Below are 25,944 nucleotides of genomic sequence, written 5' to 3'. Positions count from 1 at the left end.
GGATTCAAGCTGTTCTAGCAGGGTGTAGATAGGAAGGGAAATGGAGAAGGGGTAATTATGAAGGTGGAGTACGAGAACAGTGTTGTGGAGTTGAAGAGAGTGTCAGACAGGATCACGAGGTTGAAACTGGAAATCGAAGGACCGATGCTAAATGTTGTCAATGCGTATGCCCCATAGGTTGGATGTTAGAATCAGAATCTTTATTGTCATGATGTCAGAAAGCACAATTAAATTATCTGCACTCCCATTCAGTGCAAAGAAAGCAGTCTATCCTATTATACTTTTATTCTGTGTGCAAAAGTGTATCAAATTTAATATACAAATAAACAATATAAAAGAGTAGATGTGTATGTGTGTGTGCTTGTATTATTAATGCACAGTTGTTCATTGCTGAAGAGTATTGATTGCAAGGGTTAGTGAAGCGGGGCACACCCTTCAGTGTTCATTATAGTTTATTATTTAAATGGGTTTTAAACGGCTGCATTAGTTTCTTTTTTCATAAAAATAAAGAGTTTTAGAGTAAGTTGGACATGCTTATGGGCTAAAATATGCTATTTTTATTCAACCTTTTCAGCAACAAAGACTGCTCACAATCCTCTCAATAATGCAAACTCCTCTAAACTACTAAAACTATTTTTCATAATAAAAGTCTGATATTTTCATTCAGAACATCAGAGTGACTCACCTGTCCTGTGCAACTTTATTTCAGGTTTCCAGGTGGTATCCAGCAGTCAGCGCTGATGGCCGATCTCTTCCTCGTACTGGACAGGACTGAGTTCAGGCAGAGTTCCTCCTGTTCCTCTTTAATCTGTGGAGGTTCTGGTTCAGACTGGAGCTCCTCTCCTGGTTACAGAGCTTCTGCTCAGGGAAAACATCCTCCTACCTATGGACATGTTGCTGTGGGATGTCTGAAGTAACAGAAGAAAGAAGTTACTAACGCAACCATAGAAATCATTAACAGGGCTTTAAAGCAAGAGTCCCTCACATATGTGAAAGAAATTTAAAGTGTGAAAAAGGTACAAGTGATTCGGCTGCAGCAGTATGCTTCTGTTTTGTGTGCTTCTGAACTTTTGTAGTTGTAGCTGGCTGTGGGACAACCTGCTGCACTCACAGTGAAGAAAGGCCAGAGGCAGGTCTAAAGTCACACAAACAGGTCAGAAAACATCTTTAACCCACCATTTACTGACAAGCACACCCCAACAAACAGGAAACTACTTATTTCCATATTTACACATCATCCCACATGACTGCAACACACACATGCTCTGAAAAACTGAAGACCATTTACTGCACAGGCTCCTCTGAGGAAGGTAAGTAAAGTTTATTTATGAAATGCTTTTCACAGATGAACAGTCTCAGAGCGCTGTACTCAGAGATAAACTAAACAAAATACAGGAATTAAGCACCATAATAGCCAATAAAAAAAGATGCAATAGAACAGCATAGAATGAACAGGTAGTTCAAAAATAAATCATGATCATTTGATAAAATTCTCAACAGAAAACCTGTTTAAACAAAAAAGTTTTAACTGCTTTTAAAAGAAACTACAGAGTCAGCTAAATGGCCCTTTAGGAGTAGACTGTCCCACAGCCTGAAAGGCCCTGACACCCCTGTAGATAAAGAGTGTAAAACAGGAGTGATGTGAGCTCGCTGCTGGAATTAATAATCTGGCCACAACAGGGGTGGGGTGGCTGTAGCTCAGTAGGTAGAGCAGGTCACCTACTGATCAGAAGGTCAGCGGTTCGATTCCTGGCTACTCCAGGCTACATGCCAATGTATCCTTGGGTAAGATACTTAACCCCAAGTTGCTCTCCGACCGTCCCGTCGGAGTATGAATGTGTGTGAATGATAGTTAATTAAAAAGCACTTAGCTTAGTACATATGGAAGTGCTTGTATGCATGGGTGAATGTAAACATGTTGTAATAGCGCTTTGAGTGCTCATACTGAGTAGAAAAGCGCTATATAAGAGCTAGTCCATTTACCATTTTGCTAAACAGAGCATTACAATAATCCCAGCATTTTGACACAGATGCGTGGATCATGTTTTCCAGTTCAGCTGAATTTAGAAACATTCCTTAAATGAAAGCAACAGGAATGAAACAAAGATCTTACCTGACAGTCGAAGCCCAGAGAGGAATTAAATATCACAGACTGGACCAAAAGAGGCGAGAGCGACTGATTTTAGGGTACAGTTCAGGAGGAGCTGCAGTCATGCTGTTGGCATTTAAACCAAGGTAACTGCTAGAGAGTCAATCACCGAGGATCCCAGCACATCCCTGTCCTCTGTCTGCTCTTTGTTCGCTCACAGCTTCCAAATAAACCCGCAGAGCTCTGATCAGGATCCTCCAGGAGTCCCGTTCCTGTGTGAGTTCATGGAGCCCCTCAGAGTGACTCACCTGTCCTGTGCAGCTTTATCTCAGGTTTCCAGGTGATAACCAGCAGCCTGCACTGACGGTCGATCTCTTCCTCGTACTGGACGATCGTTTGGACTCTGGACTCTGCGAATATTTCTTCAGCAGCAGCAGCAGTTAGCCGCTCGTTGATAAACTCTCTCACTTCCACAAGTTCCTGCAGAGGAGGATGAGTAACTTTTTGTTTCTCTTGGTAAATCTTTATCATTTTATTTTCTGCATTCCTCAAACACAAATGAAAAGTATTAACACTCAACACCAAGGATACAGCGGCAATACATTTATTTATTATTCATTTATTTGCCATAAACTCATCCGCTGTCCCATACATCAATTCCATGTTGAGATCAGGTGACCTGAGGCAGCAAAGATGCAGAAATAAGACAAAAAGTGATAAAACAGGACATTTCATCAGTGGGTCTGTCGGTTAAACCAGGTTCTACATCTGTGTGGCTTCATAAATGATCAAGCAGCCCCTCCAAACTGAGAGATTATAATGAAAACTGAGCCACACCACCTCTCTGAGCAGAGGGGAACCAATACCAGATCTGCAGACCTGGTGGTGGGCCCATGGGGAGACTCTGGGGTCAGGGAACCTGGTGGTGGGCCCATGGGGAGACTCTGGGGTCAGGGAACCTGGTGGTGGGCCCATGGGGAGACTCTGGGTTAAGGGAACCTGGACGTTATGATACTGTAAGATAGACTCATCTTAATCCCTTGTTCAGCAGAACAAACTGGACCAAATCAAAACATCCATGATTCTTGTGCAACTCTGCGTGGATGTTTTCAGCTCTCTGCACCCCCTCCTGGCTGAAGGACTGTAAATGTTTTTACTTCTATAATCATCATCTAAATATTTAATGTGGAAGTTTTCAGAACTGTTTCTTTATTAAAAGCAGCAATAAAACACCACGACAAGAAAGTTTCAAAAATATTTATTCTGCAGAAAATGTTCCTCATCACTGTTACATGGATCAGCGATGATCTAAAACATTCATTTAATATTAATATTTAATATTGTGTTTAAACTCCCGCATCATATTTTATAAAATCAAACAGCTTTTCAATGAGAAGTATGGACCTAAACCGTCAGTGTCTACGGGGGCCGACGTGCTGAAGGAGTCAGTAAAAGCTTCTTCACGCTGCTGTGACTCCTCTACATCACATGCTGGCTGAAGTGGTGATCACAGAAAACTGCTCTGTGATTTGCTGGCTTAGCTGCTAATACCTCACACAGCATCTCAGATCATGATATCAGCTGCTCACTGGAAGCACCTTCAGATACCACGACCCGCTGAACAGAGGTGTAGTTCTATGTGATCACACACTGGAGCACATGTTATAAAACTGTACATACAGTAACTGAGCACACGATCAGAGTTAGATGGACTTCTCTCAGCCTCATCTTCCTCTCTGCCTCTCTGACCATCATTGTCACACAATCTTTGTATGCAGGATCACTCACTGGCAGCTGCTGACGCTGTGTAATGAGTTTTGGGAGAACTTCATACTTTCATTGCCTTCCTTTTGCTCAATGAATGCTGACAGCTGTGTTTGTTCTTCATCAGCTGATTCTGTCTAAACAATGTGAAAACATTACCTTTCTTCTTGTCCCTCTGCCAGCTCTCTGACCTCAGTACTGAGCACTGCACCAAGCAGCTTAACCCTCCATGACTGCTGTAGCACTGTACAGTTAATGAAGACATCCTCACCCCCTTAACCTGGTTTAGAATGTTTTGTGAGAGACCTTCCTCATGGGACCTTTGATCTCTCTGGGAAGCATGTTTGACCCTCCTGCTTAAACTGATGATAAATGATTGGGTGTCAGGCTGATGAAAAAATAGTTTAAAGTGAGTTTTTAAAAGCAGATGCAGATCTGCTGGATGTGCTCTGACAGCATTTCCTGTTCAAATACGCTCACACGGTGAAGTGCAGCCATCCAATGATGCCAAATAACTTTTTCAAATGTACAATAGTCCAAAAATTCAAAGCGAGAACCTTCCGATCATCTAAATCAGTGTGAGCAGAGCTCCATCTGTGCCTGTCAGGCTGAGGCTGCATCATTTTAAAATCACATGAAAAACTTCCAGCTTTATTATCCATGAAGGAAAACTTCAGCAGGGTAAATGCGACTTGGTGAACAGCATTGAATGAAAGATCAGATGAAGGTCATGCTCCACACTCCATCCTCAGGATTAAGGCTCTGCTCTTTCTGGTCCCGTGGTAAATCTTGTTCTTTACTCACACACGTGCTGAACTGGAGCTTTTTTGGAGCTGAGTTTGTTAAACCGGCTTTCTTTCTGTGCCAGACCACAAGTCTGAATTCAGCTCTTTAAATGGAAATGGTGACACACTAAACACCTGAACCTTTACACAGGTGTCGCACCCGTGTGCATGATAAGAAGGAAGTGATTCTACACACTGTGCTACTGATTAGATAGCACATCTGATAAAGAAAGACAGAAAAGGTTTCATGGAACCCTCATTGATAGAAGAAACACACAGACAGGACACCATTCCCCAACAAAGCTACTATCAGACTGACCCCACACACACACACACACACACACACACACACACACACACACACACCAGCCAATCTTCTCCTTCCTGTTGAATCAGAGTATGAGAAACAAATCTTTTTGTTTCTCTTCTCTTTGTGGGTTCCTTTCACACTGCAAACTCATGCTTCAAGCTAACTGGAGATCTGGCTCCAGATGAATTTTGTCTTTCACATGTCCCACAGTGAGCAAAGGTCCTTAAGAGCCTGTAGTACCTGCTTTAGCTGAAGAGACACTGGAGCATCCTTTATGAAAGGAGAGGAGATGCTGTCCCAGAGTTCACAGTGACGCACCATCAGACCGCAGACGAAAACACCAGATTAAATGTTCATCAAGTTTTTTTTAATTTAATTCCAGTACCTGCTGATATGTTTTGAACCTTCAATAAAAAGCTGTTAGAGCCTCAGCTGAACTCTGAACTGTGTAAAGATGGTTTCAGAGTATGAATACATTCAGGTGAAAGGTCATCTTCAGGTGAAGATAAGACTGAACTCCGAATAACCAGTACAGAAGGAAATCCTGTCACATTCAAAAAGAAACTTTATTTACACCATTACCCGGCGCGTTAAGCTATAGATTACATTTCAGGAAAGAGCAACGTGCTGTTAAGCTGCAGGAGTGAGTAAGGAAAGAAACAGCTGGCACACAGACTGAGGCTTCAGGAACTGTGTAAGGAAACAGTCATCATAATCATGCAAATATTAAAGTGTGGATTCTACAATGATCACAAGAGAAACCTGATTGGTAACAGTAACCTTCACAGCTGAAAGACGAAGCCAGAAGCTGCTGCAGAAACTACTTTGGTCTCTGTAGCTGATTAACCCCTTAACAGCTGCACAGGGGTGAATTTCTGCATTTACCTGAGTACTGGTGTTGGGGGAGTGGCCTCTTTGATTGATGTGTGCTGATCTTTGTCTGTTCGGCTTCACCTCATCTAACTGGAGTCCCTGAACTGGACCTCTGGACCATGTATGTGCTGTTTGGAGCATTTTCAGTGCAATTATCTCACCAGTAATCTGGCTGCTGTGCACTTCACTGGACTAACAGACCTCCAAGAAATCGGAGCTCCAGTTGTAGTGAGAGAAATTCGAGGATGTTATTGATTAGCAAAGAGGTCGACAACCCGCTCTTTCAGGCTTATGCTGCAGCTCTGTGCGGCTTGGGGAAGTTAATTATAAGTATCCAATAGAAGTGCATTTTATTTTGTCAGTTTGTTTTTCGTTGTAGCTCTAAATTTGAACATTATTGTGATCTTGAAATATTTCGTTTCTCAATATAAGCGTCACTCACGGTAGTATTTGTGGCTCAGTGTTTTCTTTTCTGTGGAAACTGGGTTCAAATGACTCTTTGAGTGTTAAAGGTTGCTGACCCCTGGATTAGCAGGGGTGTGTGGGTGTGTGTGTGTGTGTGTGAGAGACACTCCCACTCTGTGGATAACCAAGCTAGCTTGGATCAACTGATAACTCCACTTCTAATCCAAATATGGTCCAAAAAAAAAAAAAAAAAAAACCCAACATGGAGGTGACAAATCACAAAGGCTGACACTTCATAGTCCACGGTGGCCATGTCCATCTTTTATACTTTCAATGGCTTCTATACAAATCTATATCCAATATATCTTTTCTTTTTTTTTTCTTGTCTTGTCTTGATCAGTGTTTCAAATTGACCTTTAAAGTCTGGAGTTCATATATTTTCAACAATCATTTTCAGACATTTTTTTGACCATGAAGGTTCTTAAGGGACTCAATGAGGAGCACACACTTTGTTTTAAAAGACATCCAGATGATGTAATGATGGGAAAATTGATGAAAAGATGATGTACAATGATATGATATGGCAGCTGCTTCAGGACTTACCTGATTTTTATTTTCCTCAGTGATAAAGATATTCAGTGATGTCTGTCAGTAGAAACCAGCAAAAAACCTCACAGCTAATTCTGAAGTAGATTTTCCAAACTGAAAACAAGCAGCTCACAGTGTAACTCGCTGAATCCATGGCAACAATATACTTCCTGTTTGCTGTAAAAACTTACACTAACAAATTCCCCCAAATGTAATTGCTACTTAATGAGATGCTCTTCTGTAAGAATCCAAAGGACACCATGACAGATCACAATCAGAACTTGTGAGACATGCAATAAATTCACATAATCGTGTTTAAGCACAGTCTAAGCACTGCTTTTATTTTGCACTCTCTCTTAAACAATTTCAGGCTGGCTTCCAGGATAATTCTCTCCTGAGTGAGTTTTCATGTGAACAGTGAAAATGCCTTGTTCACTGAAACTTTTCCCACAAGTTTCACAGAAATACTGATGCACAACAGAGTGAGATCTTAGGTGGCCCAACAAGAGATCACGCGATCTGAAGCTTTTCCCGCACACTTCACAAGGATGTGGCTTCTCGCCTGTGTGGATTCTCATGTGGACAGAGAGAATATTTTTCTGAATGAAACTTTTCCCACAGGTTTTGCAGGCATAGGGCTTCTCGCCCGTATGAGTTCTGACGTGTCTCTTCAGTGTGGACGAGTCGATAAATCGTTTCTCACAGATGTGGCAGGGGTAAGGCCTCTCACCCGTGTGTGTTCTCATGTGAATGTTCAAGTTGTTACTTTGACAGAAACCCTTCCCACAGATTGTGCATGAATATGGTTTCTCACCCGTGTGAATCCTCATGTGATATTTCAGCGTTAACGTGTCTCGAAATGTTTTTTCACAAACATTACAGGGAAAAGGTTTCTCACCTTTGTGAATTTTCATGTGAACAGACAAATGACAGTTTTGGCTGAATCTTTTCCCACATGTTTTGCATGAATATGGCTTTTCTCCCGTGTGAGTTCTGTAATGTATCTGCATCCGAGACTTCTTCTTGAAGGTTTTTTCACAAACATAACATTTTACTGACTTTGTTCCTGTGTTGCTCTCACTTTCTGACATAACTGATTTGTCTCCATTGTTACTTGGATGCTTCTTCTTTGACTCTGACTCTACAGTTTTGGTTGTTCTTGGTTCTTTATACTTTCTTGCTTCCTGATCTATGCTGTTAGTGAGATCAGGAAGAGAACTGTGATAGAGGAGCTGCTCCCTGTGGTCTCTTTCCTCAGCAAAAGCAGTCACCATAAAGGTATCAGTCTCCTCCTTCAGTGCAAGCTGCTCTCCGTCCTGACTGCTGCAGAGTTCCTCCTGTTCCTCTTTAATCTGTGGAGGTTCTGGTTCCTCCTGGTCCAGATTGGAGCTCCTCTCCTGGTTCCAGAGCTGCTGCTCAGGGAGAGCCTCCTCCTCCTTACAGACATGCTGCTGCAGGTGGTCTGGAGGGACAAAAGAAAAAAAGAGACATGTTGATTTAAAACAAACACACACACACACACACACACACACACACACACACACACACACACACACACACACACACACACACACACACACACACAGTCTTACTGACTGTAAATTGTAGTAATATACTGTGGTTTAAATCATTAGGAGAGGTTTTGAGTATGATCAAGTTAGTCATATTTAAAAAGAGCTGAAAAAGGAAGCAGACATGGAAGCACCAAAGCCTGCAGATCCTCTGCAGTCCACCAGAGGAGCAACGGTGATTCAGTCCCCATAGACTCCCATGTTAAATCTTTCCAGCAGAAATAAACATGTTTACAGTCTGATACATGAACTGGTCTCTGTAGGGGGAGGAAGTTTCTATAAATCATCTATATAATATTGTATTAAGGCTTAAAGTTTGCATTATTAGAGGTGTGGCCTCTTTGACTGACTGGTGGATGGCAACATAGGGGGCAAAGTTCCACCTCCATTAACTCAACTTACTGAAATGGACTTTTAAAGCTGCTCTTGGTGTCTTTTGAAGCATTTTTAATGCAGAATCAGATCGTTTGAATATGGTATTAGATCGACAAGAAGCCAACACAAAGAGAGGAGCAGCTACCTGTTTATGCATTCTAAATTATTTGCATACAAACAAAAAATATCAGGTTAAATGGATGCTGTGGTGATCACTGACCAAAGCACAATGAACTGAACTTTTCCAAAGCTTGGACAAAATGCAGAAGCTGTGTGTGAAAAAGTAAGTCCATCTTTACTGCTTCCACAGGAATGAAGAGGGTAAATAGCAGCCAGGTGCACATAATCAAATCCATTTGATTTATTGATGATCAGTGAGTGTGAGCAGCTCTAGCAGCAAAGGTTTGGACAGTCTGCAGGTTTGTAGCTTTCAAGTATGTGTTAACATGATGCTGAGGAGGAAAGACATCAGCAGTGATCTGAGAGAAGAAAAACTTGCCCATCAGTCTGGAAAGGTTAGAAGGCCATTTCCAACCATCTGAAGCTCTTCATTCTGCAGGGAGGAAGATTTTTCACAGATAGAAAACATTCAAGAGAGCCAACAATCTTCCCAGGACTGGACAAATCAGCAAATTTACCCCCAGGTCAGAGCATTCAAAAAAGCCAAGTACTCTATAGGTCTCAGTTATCATGTTAAAGGTTAAAGGTCATGACAGCACAGTTAGAAACAGGCTGAACAAGTATGGACTGTTTGGAAGGGCTGCAGGAGAAAGCCTCTGCTCTCTAACATAGCAGGTTTGCAAAGCTGCATCTGAACTTCTGCAACAAATAAGACCAGAGTGGAGATGTTCATCTGTAACACACAGCAGCACAAACACCTCAGACCAGTGATGTAAGAGACTGATAAAGTTACACAGAAAACTGCTTTCCTTTCATCACGACTGCAGAAAAATGTAAAACCATCCCACCTTCTAGTTTTATTCCATAAACTAATCTACTGAACTCGCTGGACAGTGTGCAAAAGGACTCACATGCAGAACATCTCAAAGAACCTGGTTTGGTTCATGTGCTTATCCGGATGTGGGGGTAGCTAAAGAGTCCAGCAGGTGTCGCTGTGCCCCGCACCTGCTGTCAGTTGTGTTCCGGACGCAGGATTTCAGGGTGCGTTTGAGGTCACCCAGGCACGTTCCCTTTATGAGGATGTGCGGAGACGGCAGCCGCAGCTGTGCTCACCTGTGTGCACCTTTATTTCGGGTTTCCAGGTGATATCCAGCAGTCTGCGCTGACGGTCGATCTCTTCCTCGTACTGGACGATGGTTTTTTCAAACTCTGTGAATATTTCTTCAGCAGCAGCAGTTAGCCGCTCGTTGATAAACTCTCTCAGATACTGAACTGAAGGCATTGTTACTCCAACAGCTCAGAGACTCAGCTCAGACACCACAACACAACCCACTTCCTGCTCGCACACACGCCGGATGTCCGTCTTCAAAGTTCCGGCAGATGACCGTGAACATTTGGTTCCGCCTGCCTTTTTCTCCCTCCTTAACCTTTACTTTGTGTGATTCGGTGTAATTACAAATTAATCCGGAAAATATATGAACAGACTCAGTGCAAAAAATCTGAAACCCCTGAAAACGAATTGATTTCATTAGTTCTCATATTTAAACTACTGGGTGGCCTTCCTGACTCTTCCAGTGACTTTGGCAAGAAGGTTTCCTTTTAGGCTGAGCACCCTGACGAAGTACAGGCTGCATGTGTTAATAACTAGTTCTTCGGGTTTGTTGGCAATGAGCTTTATCAATGAGGAAAGTACCAATTTAATGTGCCTGCTGGAGGACCTGAAAGTCCTGGTCAGAGGTTCCTCACAGGGAACAGCATCCAGAGCCGGTCTCTGGTTCAACTCCATGTTTCTGAGGCCGAGCAGATCTAGAAGTACAGAAGATGACGGCCTTCATGGCTTTAAGACATGCCTGTAGCTCACTGACTGACCTGCTTCTCCTTCATTTGCTTTCCCTACCAATGCACTTGATTACAGTTAGTTTGCTTATGCAGCACCTGAGCGCTGATTCCTTGTATTATCGCACCGAATGGGTAGAATAAGTTCTAACTCTATCCAGGCTTCATTAACTTTTATTCTTGCACATGCAAAAACATCATCAAGGACAACTCACACCCTGGCTTTGAACTGTTTGGCCTGCTGCCCTCTGGCAGGAGCATCAAAGCCAGAACAAACAGACTCAAGAACAGTTTCTTCACCAGAGCAATCACCACCCTGAACTCACACACTCGAACTGTGCAATATTATATTATTCATACTGAACTGAATATCTATCATGTGCAATATCCAGTACTCATTCACCAAGTGCAATACTCCCCATCTTCATTATTATATATAGGTATTTTATTTTTTTACAATGTATATATCTTTATACATTGTTTTATTTTGTGTATATTTCTAGAAGTTCTATTTTATATTATAGAAAGTGTGACTTTCTAAAGCACAGTACTGAACAGGAGTGGCCCGCCAATCTCATTGTACATTCAGTATAATGACAATAAAAGCATTCTATTCTATGCAGAAAGTTGCTGCACAGTTTCATCCCATTTGCTCTGCTGTTAACCCCTTTCATCACTAGATGGCACTGCTGGGTTGTTTGTGTCCATATGAACAGCACAGCCATTTTTCAGTTTAAACTGCTGTACATGACACATTTTCTCAGTTTATTCACCTTTCCTGGATTCTTTCTGACACAGAAGTCCAAACCACTGATTCACAAATTTTGTTACATATATAAACATAAGCTCCAAAAATATGAAGCTGGGACAATGCCAAAGGTTATTTTCATATCTCTTCTGTACCAGTCACTCTTGGATGCTTATCTGTGCATCTATACATTTTGAAACTGTACACATTTTTCTGTTCTGAAATTAAGTGTAAGTTAACAGATTTGAGATCCTCGGCTCTCATTAAGACCTGCTAGATTCTGTTTTAATGACAGAGCTGCAGCCTTGGTGCTGTTATTATTTAATAAAGACTATCAGTTTGTGTCTGTCTTGTTAAAATGTAATCATGAGCTTCAGTGTCACCTCTGGTTTGTGAACGTGGATTGATTGTGTGTGTGTGAGCCCGGGAGAATAGAGGGCAGAGCTGGAATAAATGAAAGAGTCACAGAAATGATGGAACAGCTCAGATTAGGTCACACATCTCTGTGCTTTGAAGTGATTTTACCATTCATTTTCATATCAACTCCATTAAAACATTCAGTCTACAAGGACAGGCGGGTCACCGTAAGATTAGTTAGTAAATGAGCACTTTCAGAGACTTTGAGAGAAATGTCAGATACCACCTCAAAAAGCTGGACCACTTTTTGCAGTCCGACCCAGCGTGACAACAAGCCAACAGCGTTCTCTGAGTTTTAACCAAAAACTCAGATGATGATGCTTTCCCTGTCAGCTGCTCTCCCAGTTCAGAAGCTTTTGCTTCACTTACAGAAACAAATATTTAATAATTAATATAATTTCTCTTCTCTGCTCCACTCAGAGGATGAGGAGGTCAGAGTGAAAGCAGTGCTGTGACCATAAATCACAGCAGCGAGGATTCATACTGAGTGTGACAAATCACAAACATTCTTTTATTTATAATATTCCTGTAATCATTTAACTAATAAACAGCAGCTCAGTGACGTCTATCGCGGCTGACAGGGCAGAAGGTACACCTGAAAAAACACTGAAAGAATGTGATCACAACTTAGAAGAAACTTTATTTACACGGTTCCTTTTACAACACCATGCCAAAAATCTACAGTTTGTTAGTGTCACCTCTAAAGTCCAAAACTATACAAAGTTAATGCACGCATGAAACATGGAAGGTGCCAAAAGGCTGCAGCTGGGACGAGGGTCTCAGCCACAGCAGAATCCAGATATAACAGAGGTGAGATCAGAAATAGATGATATGAACAACACAGAATACGTTGGCGAACAGACCGATGCACAATTAGGCATGGCTGCACAAACCAAACAAAAATGCTGAGGAAACCGAGAACAGCTGCTTTACTGAACCAGGAGATGAAGGATACGAGCTGAGCAGCTGCTGTCGCTCAGACCAGCTTTCCACTTAGAACGTAGAGCCAAAGTTCTACAGAACCACACAGACGGTGAGGGACTCTGTCATATTAGATCTGAAATGCACCTTTCCAGACTACGACTCCTCAAATGTGTGCGTATCTAAGTGGTCCAACAAACTGCGACTGGATCTAAAAGTCGTGCCACATGTTTCACAGGGATACAGCTCCTCACCTGTGTGCGTTTTCATGTGGACAGACAAGATGCTTTTTTGACGAAAACTCTTCCCGCACATTTTGCATGAATACGGCTTCTCACCCGTGTGCGTTCTCATGTGCACCGACAAGATATTTTTTTGACGGAAACTCTTCCCGCAGGCTTTGCAGGGATACGGCTTCTCACCCGTGTGCGTTCTCTCGTGAATCGTTAAATCGCTTTTTTGAGTGAAACCTTTCCCGCATGTTTTGCACGAATACGGCTTCTCCCCTGTGTGAGTTCGCATGTGGACGGACAAAATTTTTTTCTGACGGAAACTTTTCCCACAGGCTTTGCAAGAATATGGCTTCTCGCCCGTGTGAGTTCTCATGTGCACCGACAAAGTGCCACTAAATCGGAAACTTTTCCCACATTCTTCACAAGTATGCGGCTTCTCATCTGTGTGAGTTCTCACGTGGACCAACAGGTGACCCCTCTGAATAAAACCTTTCCCACATATTTCACATGCATACGGCTTCTCACCTGTGTGAAGTCTCATGTGGCTCAACAAATGACTACTCTGAGTAAAACCCTTCCCACATGTTTCACAAGAATACGGCTTCTCGCCTGTGTGGGTTCGCATGTGGCCCAACAAATGAGCCCTTCGAGTGAAACTTTTCTCACATGTTTGGCAAGAATATGGCTTCTCGCCCGAGTGGATTTTCTGATGTTCTTTTACATAAGAATTTTTCTTAAAAGCTTTTCCACAAACATTACATTTAAAAGGCTTTTTACTTGTGTCAGCATCACACTGACTCTCTGCCACAGGAGAGCTGCAGGGAGCACGATCAGAGAAAAGCTGGTGACCATTTGATTCCGGTTCACTGTGGTCACTTTCCTCATAAGTAGTCACCAAGAAGCTATCAGCATCCTCCTCCTTCAGTATGAGCTGCTCATCCTCTTGACTGGTGCACACTTCTTCCTGTTCCTCCTTAATCTGCAGAGGCTTCGGCTCCTCCCGGTCCTCACTGGAGTTCATCTTCTGGTCACAGAGCTGCTGGTCAGTGAGAACCTGCTCCTTACAGACATGGACAAAGAGACACACACAATGAACTTTACTGAAGTTAGGACCATGAAACACATTTGAGCAAATATAAATATATAGTTTATATCTTCAGAGGGCATCAACACCGTAAACATATTGCCCACAGCAGCCCCTGACACCATGGGCCTGTGGGCCCTGTTGATATTTAACACCTTTGGCAGCATCATGTCAAGATCTCTTCAGGACAGGGTCGTGATCACCAGGGCTGCAGTAACTAATCAGCACAGTCAACTAAGCAAACTTCATCACTGGGCTGGTGAAGACTGTCCACCAATAAACTTCACTGTTGCTGTATAACAGCAACGATGCCTTCATGGCCCAAAGGACTGTTAAAGCATTTCCTTCTTAAGGCATTTGCAAGCTACTGTGTGGCTGAGAAGATCATCCAGTATAACGCAGCACATCCTGGGTACAAAACTAAGCATCTTTATTTCCTTTTATTAAAGCGGGGTCGTCCTTTCAGATGATTCTGTCATCAGGACAGGTGGAGTCTGGATGCTGTCAGACCCAGCTGGCTGCGCATCCTTTTGCAGTCCAGCATCTCACCCTGCCTTGAAGTCCTCTGTCATAGTCCTGCTACCAAAAAGTGCCATCCAGCCGCACTCACCCATCATCATGAAGGTATTTAAGAAAATAGTCCAGACTCACATCACCTTGAGCCTCCCACCCATGTTAGCCACACATCAGTATTCTTACAGAGCTAACAGAAGACACAATAACCACGATGCTACACACTGTCCTGACCCACTTCAACCTGCAGGGGAGCTACGCTAGACCCATGACTTCACCCCTGTACAAATCTGCTGATGATGCCACACAGCGGGGCTCATCTCCGAGGGGGGATTACTAAAGCAGTGGCTAAACATATCACTAAAGACATGGTCCCCATCTCAACTACGGAAAAAGACGGTTTTATACAGCTGCTAAAAACCCTCGAGCAAAGAAACCAGTTACCTAGTCTGAATGACTTTGTGAGAGAAGTACTGCCAAAAATGCACACCGAAGTTAGAGACAGTCTCGCTGCCAGGCTCGCCTGTCAGTGTCACATTCACACTGACCGGCAATATGTGGTCCAGCAGGACCTGCACATAAGTGTGACCATACATTTCATGGAAGACTGGGAATGAAAAGTGCCCGACCAGCTACTTTCCCCTGAGACCACACTGGAGACGAATGGAGCTGAAGCCCTGCAGGACACCCTCACAAGCTGGAAGCTCAATTCCACATGACTGCTCACTGTAACTACTGACAACAGGAGCAATGTCATCGAAGCGCTGCAGGTGAACGAGTGGATGCAGTGCTCTGGTCACAGACTTCATCTGCCCACTGTATTGCACTCGTCATACCTGGCATACTTTTTTAAAATCAGCTGATTTGAAATAAAAAAAAAGTATGCCAGGCATAAGTAAAAAAATTATAGAATCACTTACAGAGATAAATATGTCTACTGAACACCAAGTAACCTGTTTTCATAAGTGATGGCTGACTTCTACGTCATTTATGAAACTGAAATGTAGATAAACTGTCCGCCCTATCGGAGTGAGCCTGTGCTCGTATATCACTGAGGACTGTGACACTGAATGAGGACCCCAGCTGAGAAGAGTCAGGGCTGCCTTTTAAATATATAAATGTTTGATTGAAAAGATCTAAAAACAAACATGTTTCCCTCACTTGCTGCTAATTTTACTAAGACAACTTAACTCTAGTCATTTTTAGGTTAAACACTAAAACAGTTTACAAATGTAGTTAAATCTTAGACATCCTCGCTGAACACAGATATTTGCATTTGAGTGATCTGCCTCTTTACATAAAAATGAAAGTGTTTTTAGATGATTTTATTTTGCATGCTACAGGACACGGTACAGATGATGCCCGCATCACCTGGAAATTTCTCTGACAGTGAGCTGTGTAAACCCATCAAAACTGTGGATCACCTCAACCATCTACAGATGCATGCTAATAGAACTGCCCGGGTGACATCGGGAGCCTTCGCTTTGTCTCAGAACTGTCTTTTTTGTTACTACAGAAACCTGATCAAATGGTCACAAACTGTAACATTCACACATGAATCTGTCACACTGACAGCTGTTTCAGCTGGGTTTGTGATAGTCTGACAGCAGAAAGAGGTAACACAAAAGTAGCACCGCAGAGGAAACAGTTCAGTTCTGCTCCGGAAAAATCCCAGAATGTGGGACTGTCGGGCTTTGTGCTCCTGAACACTCCAGCCTTTGCACTGAGGGAATATCTGTTTGTCAGCATAAACAGGGGAACATGCTGGGGTGAAGAGAGACGCTCATTTCCCAGTTCATCATCTGCACACTGTGGTGGTGGATTCAAACAGACCCGGATGCTGCAAAATGTGACGTCAGGGGCCACGTCCGCCTTCTATGTACAGTCTGTTCGTCTCCCCCAGAGACCAGTGTCCTGTACACTCTGTTATCGCGATACTTCACCAAGAGACGCTCACTGTGCCAGAAGTTTGTTTATTGATCAGCTGATATCTGATCACATGACTGAACTGCTTGCGACCTTCCGGAGGACCCAAACCCGCAGAGCTCTGATCAGGATCCTCCAGGAGTCCCGTTCATGTGTGAGCTCACTGAGCCCCTCAGAGTGACTCACCTGTCCTGTGCAGCTTTATTTCAGGTTTCCAGGTGATATCCAGCAGTCTGCGCTGACGCTCGATCTCTTCCTCGTACTGGACGATGGTTTTTTCAAACTCTGTGAATATTTCTTCAGCAGCAGCAGTTAGCCGCTCGTTGATAAACTCTCTCAGATACTGAACTGAAGGCATTGTTACTCCAACAGCTCAGAGACTCAGCGGAGACGCGAACAAATGCTCCTGGAAAAGTCCACGTTGGAGCAACCATACTGCCGCCTTTTCATTGTTTACTTCCACCGGATGTCGCGCTGTGAAGTTCCGGGAGAGGCGGACGGTTAACTTTTCGTTCCGTCCTTCTTTCTTTCCGAGATGTGTTTAAATATGTATATAAATATAGAGCCATAAATACATAAAAAGCAAGCATAGCTGCGTGTTATAAATATTAAAGTAAATAAAAGGGAAAGGCTCTGGGTGTGGGAGTTTCATTTAGATTTTTATCCATAACTAAGCATTTCCATTCTACTATCGATCACTGATAAGAGATCCGATCAGCAAATCTGTGTCGGCAAAGAGAGTAATATAATATTAATGAATAATAACACAAAGCTTTACAGCATTTTATTGGCTGATGTGTCTCAGATAAACTGTTTCATTATTAAATATTCAGGGTCTTTATTGGTGGAAATCATTTGTTAAAAAACGAGATGGCAGTGGCCATAAAGTTAAATTTCAGCTCTGAAAATGTCAGTGAATGACGTCATCATTATGCTTGAACAATGATCCGTTATGAATCAGTGAACACACAAACAGGTTTCATTTATCTTCACACACTTTGCCCGAGAGGAAAGCAAGCACAGGTCTGCCCACCATGGTCCCAGAGAGCACTCACAGCCCTGTGAGACACACTGCAGAGATTTTATGGAGCCTTTTTTCAGCCAAGTCAGGCTGACACAGAGGAGAACAGGATTTTAACATTTTCCATCTCAGTTCACATTCAAAAGGTTTCATTTATTTATTTATTGCTCCCCAAACAGCAGGGAGCCCTCCCGAGGACCTTGTATGACTGCGGTGGGACCAGCTTCTCCTGTGGTGTGGTCTCCGCTGCAGACAGAAACTAGTGAAGAAGGCCCCCTTGATGCAGTGGTAGATGGATGGTGAGAGGAAAATGATGCCTGCGCTCTCAGCTCTGATGCCCCGGGTGTGACAGTGACGTCACCGGCGGTTCCTTCAGCAATAAGCTGCTTAACATGTAAAGGAGAGATGCTGCAGTTGTTCCTTTCTGCTGAGGTCAGACGACAGTCCAAGCACGCACATCAGCACTTCTGTGCAATATTATGTACCACACTGTGAGACAGCAATGCGCCCCGTGTAAATAATGTAAGCCATCACAGGAGCTTCTGCCTGCCTTTGACATTGTGCCCGTGAAGGCTCTCAGTCATCCAGGTCATGCAGGTTGTTGTGGCCCTAGTCGGGATTACCGAGCTATATTTGCCGCGGGTTCCTTATTCTTATAATTATTATAAGTATTCACGGAGGCGAGGAATACAGTACCAGTCCGTCCTTTTAATCAACCGTTCCCAACCCACGTAACCATAACAACAGGAACACTGCGTGCTCGCTGGAATATATCACATCCCTCTTTTTTCAAAACTGAGACGTAGTCTACAAATACAGTCATCTGAATAAATAGTATCAATTACAGGGCGTTAATTCAAAATCACTCTCATTTCTATGTGTGTAAACACTGAATCATTTTCTTTGTACACAAACAACTTTCTAAGAATAAATACCAAGCTTTTTTTTTTTTTTTCTTTTCTTTTCGTTTTTTCTATTAGGCAAACAATCACAGTAAAACTTGAACATTTCAGCATTTCAACATTTCAACTTAAACATTTCTTTCATGCCTTTTTTTTTTTTTTTTTTTAAAAAAACAACAAACATATTGAACATTGTAACGTTCACAGGATCAGTCCCTGTACTTGGCAGGTTGCTTGACGGCCCTACCAGATCTGGTGTAGTATGTAGGATCATTGTTCTTGCTCACAGGAGGTGGATTGTGTGGCGTGTCAGTTGGTGGTGTGTCTGACTTGGGAGTATCAGAAGGTGTTGCCTCTAAATTGATCTCTTCATCAAGGTGAGTGTCTTTGAACAGACTCGGGTGTATCTTCCTCAGATGTCGTCTGTTCCTCCTGAGTGTCCTACCTGCCGGCGTCTGCACGGTGTAGGAGCGTGGTTCATCTCTTTGTTGGATGACAACCGCAGGCTCCCAACCTCGACGTGTCTGCATGTGTACAGTGTCTCCTGAGGTCAGCACAGGAAGTGGCTTTGCATGTTGGTCATAGTGCTGCTTTTGGCGACACTGCAGATCCCGTACTTTGTCGTACACATGCTGTGGTGTAGACTGTTTCAGCACGTCACTGGAGCAAGGAAGTGTGCTTCGCAGGACCCTTCCCATCCACATTTGTGCAGGTGACATGTTCAATCCTGTCACCGGCGTGTTTCTTAAAGACAACAAAACTAGGTGTGGGTCATTGCCGGTCTGTATTGCCTTTTTCAGGGCGTGTTTTACAGTCTTTATTGACCTTTCAGCCATTCCATTTGAAGAGGGAAAACCTGGGCTGGAGTGTATGAGCTTGATCTCCCATGAAGCTGCAAATGATTTCATTTCATAGCTGGCAAACGGGACATGATCGCTCACTAGCTCTCTGGGAATCCCATGCCTTGCAAAAACAGACTTCATTTTCTGAATCACTGTGTAAGCAGTTGTATCAGGCAAATTGAGCACTTCTGGATATTTGGTCAGATAATCAACTAGCAGGAGATATGATTGACCATTTAGCTGAAAAATGTCTGCTCCAACTTTCATCCACGGTAGTTCTGGAATCTCATGAGGGATGAGTGGTTCTCGCTGACGTTTGGGTTGTAACTGCTGACACTGTGCACACTTCTCAATCATTGTCTCTATATCTCGTGCCATACCAGGCCAATAAAGGACTTTTCTTGCTCTGGCTTTTGTGCGCTGCACCCCTTGGTGTGCAAGATGTAGCTTTTCTAAAATCACTTTCCTGAAGCTCTGGGGTATGACAATTTTCTCTCCCATCATGACAATGTCATTCTGGATGCTGATGATGTTTCGCATTGGCCAGTAGCAGTGTAGTGACCGGTCAAGACTACACTTCTTCATAGGCCAGCCTTTCATATGTCTTTCACACAAAGCCTGTAACTCGCTATCTGTGGCAGTTGCTTCTTTCAATCCCCTCAGTGTTTCTTCACTCAGAGCATCTGTAGGCTGTATGGCATACACAACTCTCTCATCACAGGGGTTCTCATCAACATGTTCATTATCTCTTCCCACTGTGGCACGTGACAGAGTGTCGGCAATGTGCATGTCTTTGCCTGGCGTGTATGTAACATGTAGGTCATATCTTTGCAACTGTAGCAGCATTCCTTGCAATCTTGCTGGGGCTTTGTTCAGCGGCTTGCGCATGATGACTTCAAGTGGCTTGTGATCAGATTGCACACGCACTGGCCTACCGTATACATATTGGTGGAATCTCTTGGCGGCAAACACAATGGAGAGCAACTCTTTTTCTATTTGTGCGTACCGCTTCTCAGTATCTGTGAGCGCACGAGAAGCATAGCATACCGGATGCCCTTCCTGTAGCAGACAGGCTCCCAGTCCATCTTTTGAGGAATCTGCTTGTGGTGTGAGTGGCTTCCTATGATCGTAGTACCTAAGCACTGGGGCTTGTGTGAGCTTGTCCTTTAGTGTTTTTAATGCTGCACTGTGGTGGGGACACCACTGCCATACTGTGTCTTTCTTCAGTAGCTGTCTGAGAGGAGCCGTGAGTGAAGCTTCATTTGGGATGTATTGTGCCAGGAATTTTGTCATTCCTAACAGACGTTGTAGGCTTTGTTTGTCCTGTGGGGTTGGCATGTCAACAATTGCTTTGATTTTGGCATCATCTGCTCTCTGACCAGCCGCTGTGATGATATGTCCCATGTATTTTACTGTGTCCACTTTGAACTGGATTTTGTCTTTGTTGAACTTCACATTTGCTGTTTTTGCTCTTTCCATTACCTTTTGCAGGATTTTGTCATGCTCACTCTCTGACGAGGCTGCAATGATCATGTCATCAGCTATGATGTGTACACCTGGGATGTCACCAAAAGTCTCACAGTTCTTTTGTTGAAATACTTCGCTGGCAGACTTGATCCCAAATGGGAGTCTGAGGAAGCGAAAACGACCCCATGGTGTGTTAAAGGTGCAGAGTTTTGATGATGGCTCATCCAGCTTGATTTGCCAGTATCCGTCCTTTTCATCCAGAATGGAGAAGATGGATTTTCCAGCTAATTTGCTGCGTATGTCTTCAGGAGTAGGAATGGAGTAGTGTTGGCGTTTAACTGCTTGATTCAGATCGCAAGGGTCCAAACACACCCTGAGCGAACCATTTTTCTTCTTTGTGGCAACAAGACTGTTAACCCATTCTGTTGGCTCATTAACAGGTGTTATCACTTTCCTTTCCTGTAGTTCTTTCAGAGTCTTTTTTAATGAGTCTGTAATGGAGAGCGGCACATTTCTGCATGCATGGATCACCGGTGTGACTTCTGAGTCAATGTATATATGGTGAACTCCAGGAAACTCACCCAGACCTGTGAAGACCTCTGCGTATCTCTGCAGTAGCTCCTCTTTGGTGGCTGGAGGTGGTGCTGATTGTGGAGATTTGGCTGTGAGCGCTTCAACCCTTTTTAACAGCTGCAGCTCCTCACATGCGTCTCCGCCGAGAATCGGTTTGTCTGCATGACTTGTTACATGGAAGTCAAGCAGGGCCTTGTGTTTGGTTGTCCTGCATTCTAGGGACACAACACCATCTACAGGCAGGCGGGCACCACCAAAAGCAATTAACATCGTCTTTGTGAGTCGTAACTGACATGGACCGGGTAACTGCTGATACAAATGCATGGGAAGCACATTTGCGTCCGCTCCTGTATCAAGCTTGAAGTTTATCCTTGTGCCTCTGATTGTGGCAGTTTCATACCATACAGTGCTTTTCATCTGTTTAGTCATTTTCTTCCCATCATAACGTACCATGCCTATGTATAAAGAGTCCACTTCACTTTCTATGTTATTCACAGTCTTTGTTTTACTGCTGCTTTTATCAGTGCCAGCCCTACATACCTTGGAAAAGTGGTTACTCTTTCCGCATTTGTGGCACACTGCACCATATGCTGGGCATTGTCGGGGGTCATGCTTTTTCCCACACTTGTGACAGACATTTGCTGCTTGCTTCTTACAGTTTGTTTTGCCTTTATTCCATCCTGTTCGTCTTTGTACACTATCTTTGCTCACTGCATCCACAGATGTGTCATGAACAGCAGGTGATGACTGCATTGCCTGAATTTGTGTTTTGGCCAGCTCTGAAGATCTACAGATCTCTATGGCTTTGCGAAGAGTTAAATCAGTGTCTCTTAGCAGTCTCTCTTTCAAACGAGTGTCACTTATGCTGAATACTAACTTGTCTCTAATCATGTCATCTTCTGTTCCTGCAAATTCACAGTCTTTGCTTTTCTGGCATAGCTCTGTGATAAATCTGTCCACTGATATACCTGCTGACATCATGTGTGACCAAAACTGGTGACGTTCAAAAACAACGTTCTTTTGCGGGCTGCAGTAATCTTTGAAAGCTTTTATAATGTCCTCCATCGTTACTGCTCCATTTTCTCCGGTTGGGGTAATGGTGAGCGTGTTATACACTTCTAACGCTTCTTCGCCAACAGTATGAAGTAGGATGGCTTTTTTAACCTCCTCCTCCTTGTTTAACGCACCCGAAGCGACCATGTACAACCGAAACCGTTGTTCCCATCTGCGCCAGTTCTCAGCCAAACTGCCTGTAAGTGTCAACGGCGATGGTGGTATGAACTGTTCCATTTTGGACCGTTGAACAGCCTAACGATAATACTGTCTTCGCGTTTGATAAATTTTACCAAATTTCACAGTACCGTCCTCATCTTACTCCGTAACTCCGTCTTCTGACACCATGTTGTGGCCCTAGTCGGGATTACCGAGCTATATTTGCCGCGGGTTCCTTATTCTTATAATTATTATAAGTATTCACGGAGGCGAGGAATACAGTACCAGTCCGTCTTTTAATCAACCGTTCCCAACCCACGTAACCATAACAACAGGAACACTGCGTGCTCGCTGGAATATATCACACAGGTCTTGAGTGCTTGAAGACAAGATGAACCAAGAATAGAATCCACTTACCTTCTTTTCAAGCTCTCATTCACGCTCTCTTTTACACTAGGCCTATTTTATTCATTTTATTATCATCTGAAAATTGCTCTCTTTTTAATTATTTTTCACTCATTATCTTTTTCTGTGTTTGTGTGTCTCGGTTCTTTTGGATTTGTAACACATTCTAGGTCACATCGTTCTGGAGTTATAGTGAACGTTAAGTTCTTTTTTCTTCAAAACAGCCGAGCTAAAAATATCACAAGTAACTCTTCGAGTGAAATAATGTCATCAATCATAGACTCATGAGCGATGGGGACATCCTCCCACGATTAACGAAAACATAAAATAAATGTAGAGATCAGGATAGCATTACAGTCACATTTCATTACAGCAGACATCTTATTACCTTCTGTAAATTTATTTTGCCCTGATTTGGAGACCTTGCCCTAAACTTCCATTCAAATACTTTTCCTCACCCCTGGGTCAGTAAAGATTCAATACATGTTCCAGCACAAATATGTTTTCAATGATAGAAATACTCATTAAATCAAATGAATTTTAAGTATACTGTAAGAGACATTCTGTGATTATCTTTAACATTTCTATGAATACTTTTTGGTAGCAACATCCTAGAACACACACAAAAAAAAATCCATGATAAATAAATCACAGAAAGTACATACTGCACTCTAAGGGTGTATACTACATAATGTCTATTTATATAATCTATAACAATAAGCCAGATGTAATGCACACTTACAAGGTATTCACATCATATTATACTCGTGCGTATACAGGAATATTACAACATAATGCACAAATATAACATGATCTGCTGATATCAATGCATTATGTATAACATCACTATAATCATAAGGCAACCATGCTGTTTACATTTGAGTAATATTGCTGAGCAGTAGGTATGGCTTTAATATTGCTCAATGATGAGTCATAGTCTGTACTATTTGTGGCCATGAATCATCCCTGACCAAGATGTGAGACAATGCTCCGCCAATCAGAAGTTGGTGTCGCAGGCTAATCAATAAGGCTGCAGCCTAGAACTGATGCTACCATAAACAGACTGGCTCTTTACTGAGAAACTTAGGATTTCCCAGTTTCTCACCATCAGGTAGTGACAGCTCGTCAGTGACTGAGGTCAGCTGCCCCACTTTCTCCATTTCAGTCAATAATGGTCAAGTAAATGAATCAACACCCCCGAGTCACAGTAACTGTCAGAATGCTCGAAGCACAGGTCGAGGAGGAGGATTAGCTGCAATCTTCAATTCCAGCTTATTAATTAATCAAAGACCCAGACAAAGTTTTCATTCCTTTTTTTTTTTTTTTTTTTTTTTTTTAAAGCCTGTCATGTCTGGTAGATCTTGCAAGCAGAACTGTGATCTGAATGCGTTGTTGTGCCAAACATATTTGCTATTTCAAGATGAGCTCTATAGGTTCTCAATAGGCTCTTCTTGTTGATGTTTTAACCCTTTATTTTATTTATCTGAGTTATTTTTCCACATACTATGTAACAGCCAGAGCTGACAGGCTGAAGAAGAGGAAAATAAAGAGAAGAAGAAGGGAGAGAGAAAGGGAGCAAAAAAAAAGGGGAAAGAGCACAAGTCTATTAATCAGATAGTTCATCACTTTAACATATAAAAAAATACTATCAATACTTGCAAAAATAAATTTGTGTGTGAAAAACAAAACTAACAAAGCATGTTACGCACACCAACAATTTTGTTGAGTTGTGATTGAGTGGGCGTTTGTGTCTCTGTCATGTTTGTGTCTGTGTCATGGAACGTACTTACCAATGAGGGCAAAACGCTGCAGCTCCACCCATCAGAAGCCAGAGGCAGGTACGGAAAGCCCCCGGAACCCCAGGCCACCAGCAGCCCACCAAGAGCCAGGAAGACCCCCGGCCACTCAGTCCAAAGACAACCGCACACCTACCCCAGCAGACGGGAGAGGGTGGCCTCAGACGGAGCCCCCCCAGTCGAGGAGCGAGGGCTCAGGGGAACCCAAGGCGATGAGAAGCCAGCCCCCCCCCAGCGGCCAGCCCCCTGCACTGGCCGGCGGCCGGGCCCCCGGGCCCACGGCACCCAAGGACCGCCCGACCCTCCACAGAGCCCCCCCCCACGCCGAAGAAGCCAACGCAGCCCCGCACCGCACCCCCAAGGGGGGCAGGCCAGCACCCACGCCAGAACACCCAGCCCCACCCAGGAACCCCGAGGCACCCCCATCCCAGGGGGGTAGGGGGGAGGAGGCAACCAGCAAGGAGCGGCCAGGAGGCAAGGCACAAGGCCCAGACCCAGGTCCAGCCATACATACAAACACACCCAGACACCCGTGTACACATTTATACACAGATACTCATACATGCCCATACATACTTACCCACACACAGATATGCCATACATACACATTCACTCACCCACCCATACTCACGGAGACGGTGACAAATACACAAAGACACACATTCATCCATAGCTACCCACCCTCTGAAGGCGGGGCAAGCGGAAACCACCCCAGGGCCAACAGCGACCCCAGGACGCCACCAGCCCGGTCCCCAAGGAACCACCCGACCCCTACCCCGGGCGAGACGCAAGAAATCGGGGTGTAAGATGACCCATCCACCCCTCCTCCTCCCCAACTTGTAGGTCTATGTGTTAATGTTTGTGAGTGAATGAGGTGTATAGGGTGCAGTTAAAATTGAGGGGACAGTTATGCCACAAGCACCAACTGTTGGTCGTCAGTGCTTGCCCACACTGCCCCCCCAAAACCCTCCATGTCTAAAGTGCAAATAAAATTTGGAGACAGACAGTGACGAGGATCCGAGTGGGGCCACCTCAGCGGCCCATCTCATCAATCTCTGAGTAACATGCCTGCCCCAAAGGTCCTATGCGTATCAGGTTGTAAGTGTGTATGTGTTGTGAGTTATAATGACTAAAGTGCAATTAAAACGGAGAGGCAAGTGGTGGTGCG

General features: G+C 43.6%; 2 protein-coding genes across 3 annotated transcripts; both read right to left on the bottom strand.

Moving 5' to 3' along the window:
• Window positions 1-5,534: 5,534 nt before the first annotated feature.
• On the bottom strand, window positions 5,535-17,137 carry LOC115795233 (gastrula zinc finger protein XlCGF57.1-like). 2 transcript variants are annotated; one of them, XM_030751061.1, is made up of 3 exons: window positions 16,854-17,137; window positions 9,994-10,099; window positions 5,535-8,276 (listed from the first exon to the last, which is right to left on the bottom strand). In XM_030751061.1, the coding sequence occupies exons 1-3, from the start codon at window positions 16,914-16,916 to the stop codon at window positions 7,171-7,173; spliced, it is 1,275 nt and encodes a 424-aa protein (XP_030606921.1). In that variant the 5' UTR covers window positions 16,917-17,137; the 3' UTR covers window positions 5,535-7,170. The 2 variants fall into 2 exon arrangements, with proteins under 2 accessions (XP_030606921.1, XP_030606922.1); XM_030751062.1 differs by having other exon boundaries at window positions 9,994-10,152; window positions 16,907-17,137.
• Window positions 12,499-14,793, bottom strand: LOC115795519 (zinc finger protein 239-like). The gene is made up of 2 exons (XM_030751485.1): window positions 14,776-14,793; window positions 12,499-14,095 (listed from the first exon to the last, which is right to left on the bottom strand). Exons 1-2 carry the CDS (start codon window positions 14,791-14,793, stop codon window positions 12,959-12,961), a joined length of 1,155 nt encoding a protein of 384 aa, XP_030607345.1. The 3' UTR covers window positions 12,499-12,958.
• Window positions 17,138-25,944: the final 8,807 nt, after the last annotated feature.

Source organism: Archocentrus centrarchus, chromosome 17 (assembly GCF_007364275.1).
Source record: "Archocentrus centrarchus isolate MPI-CPG fArcCen1 chromosome 17, fArcCen1, whole genome shotgun sequence".
Classification (NCBI taxonomy): Eukaryota; Metazoa; Chordata; class Actinopteri; order Cichliformes; family Cichlidae; genus Archocentrus; species Archocentrus centrarchus.
Note: the sequence above shows the minus strand (reverse complement) of the source record. Positions and strands in the feature narration are given on the sequence as shown.

What these genes read in the sequence shown, in the direction of transcription:
- LOC115795233 (XM_030751061.1), bottom strand. Translation starts at nt 16,916, where the DNA reads ATGCCTTCAGTTCAGTATCTGAGAGAGTTTATCAACGAGCGGCTAACT. An exon ending in TAACTGCTGCTGCTGAAGAA is followed by an intron (nt 10,100 to 16,853) that starts ATATTCACAGAG and finishes GCTGCTGAAGAA; the next exon opens with ATATTCACAGAGTTTGAAAA. An exon ending in CGAAATAAAGGTGCACACAG is followed by an intron (nt 8,277 to 9,993) that starts GTGAGCACAGCT and finishes TTGTCCCTCCAG; the next exon opens with ACCACCTGCAGCAGCATGTC.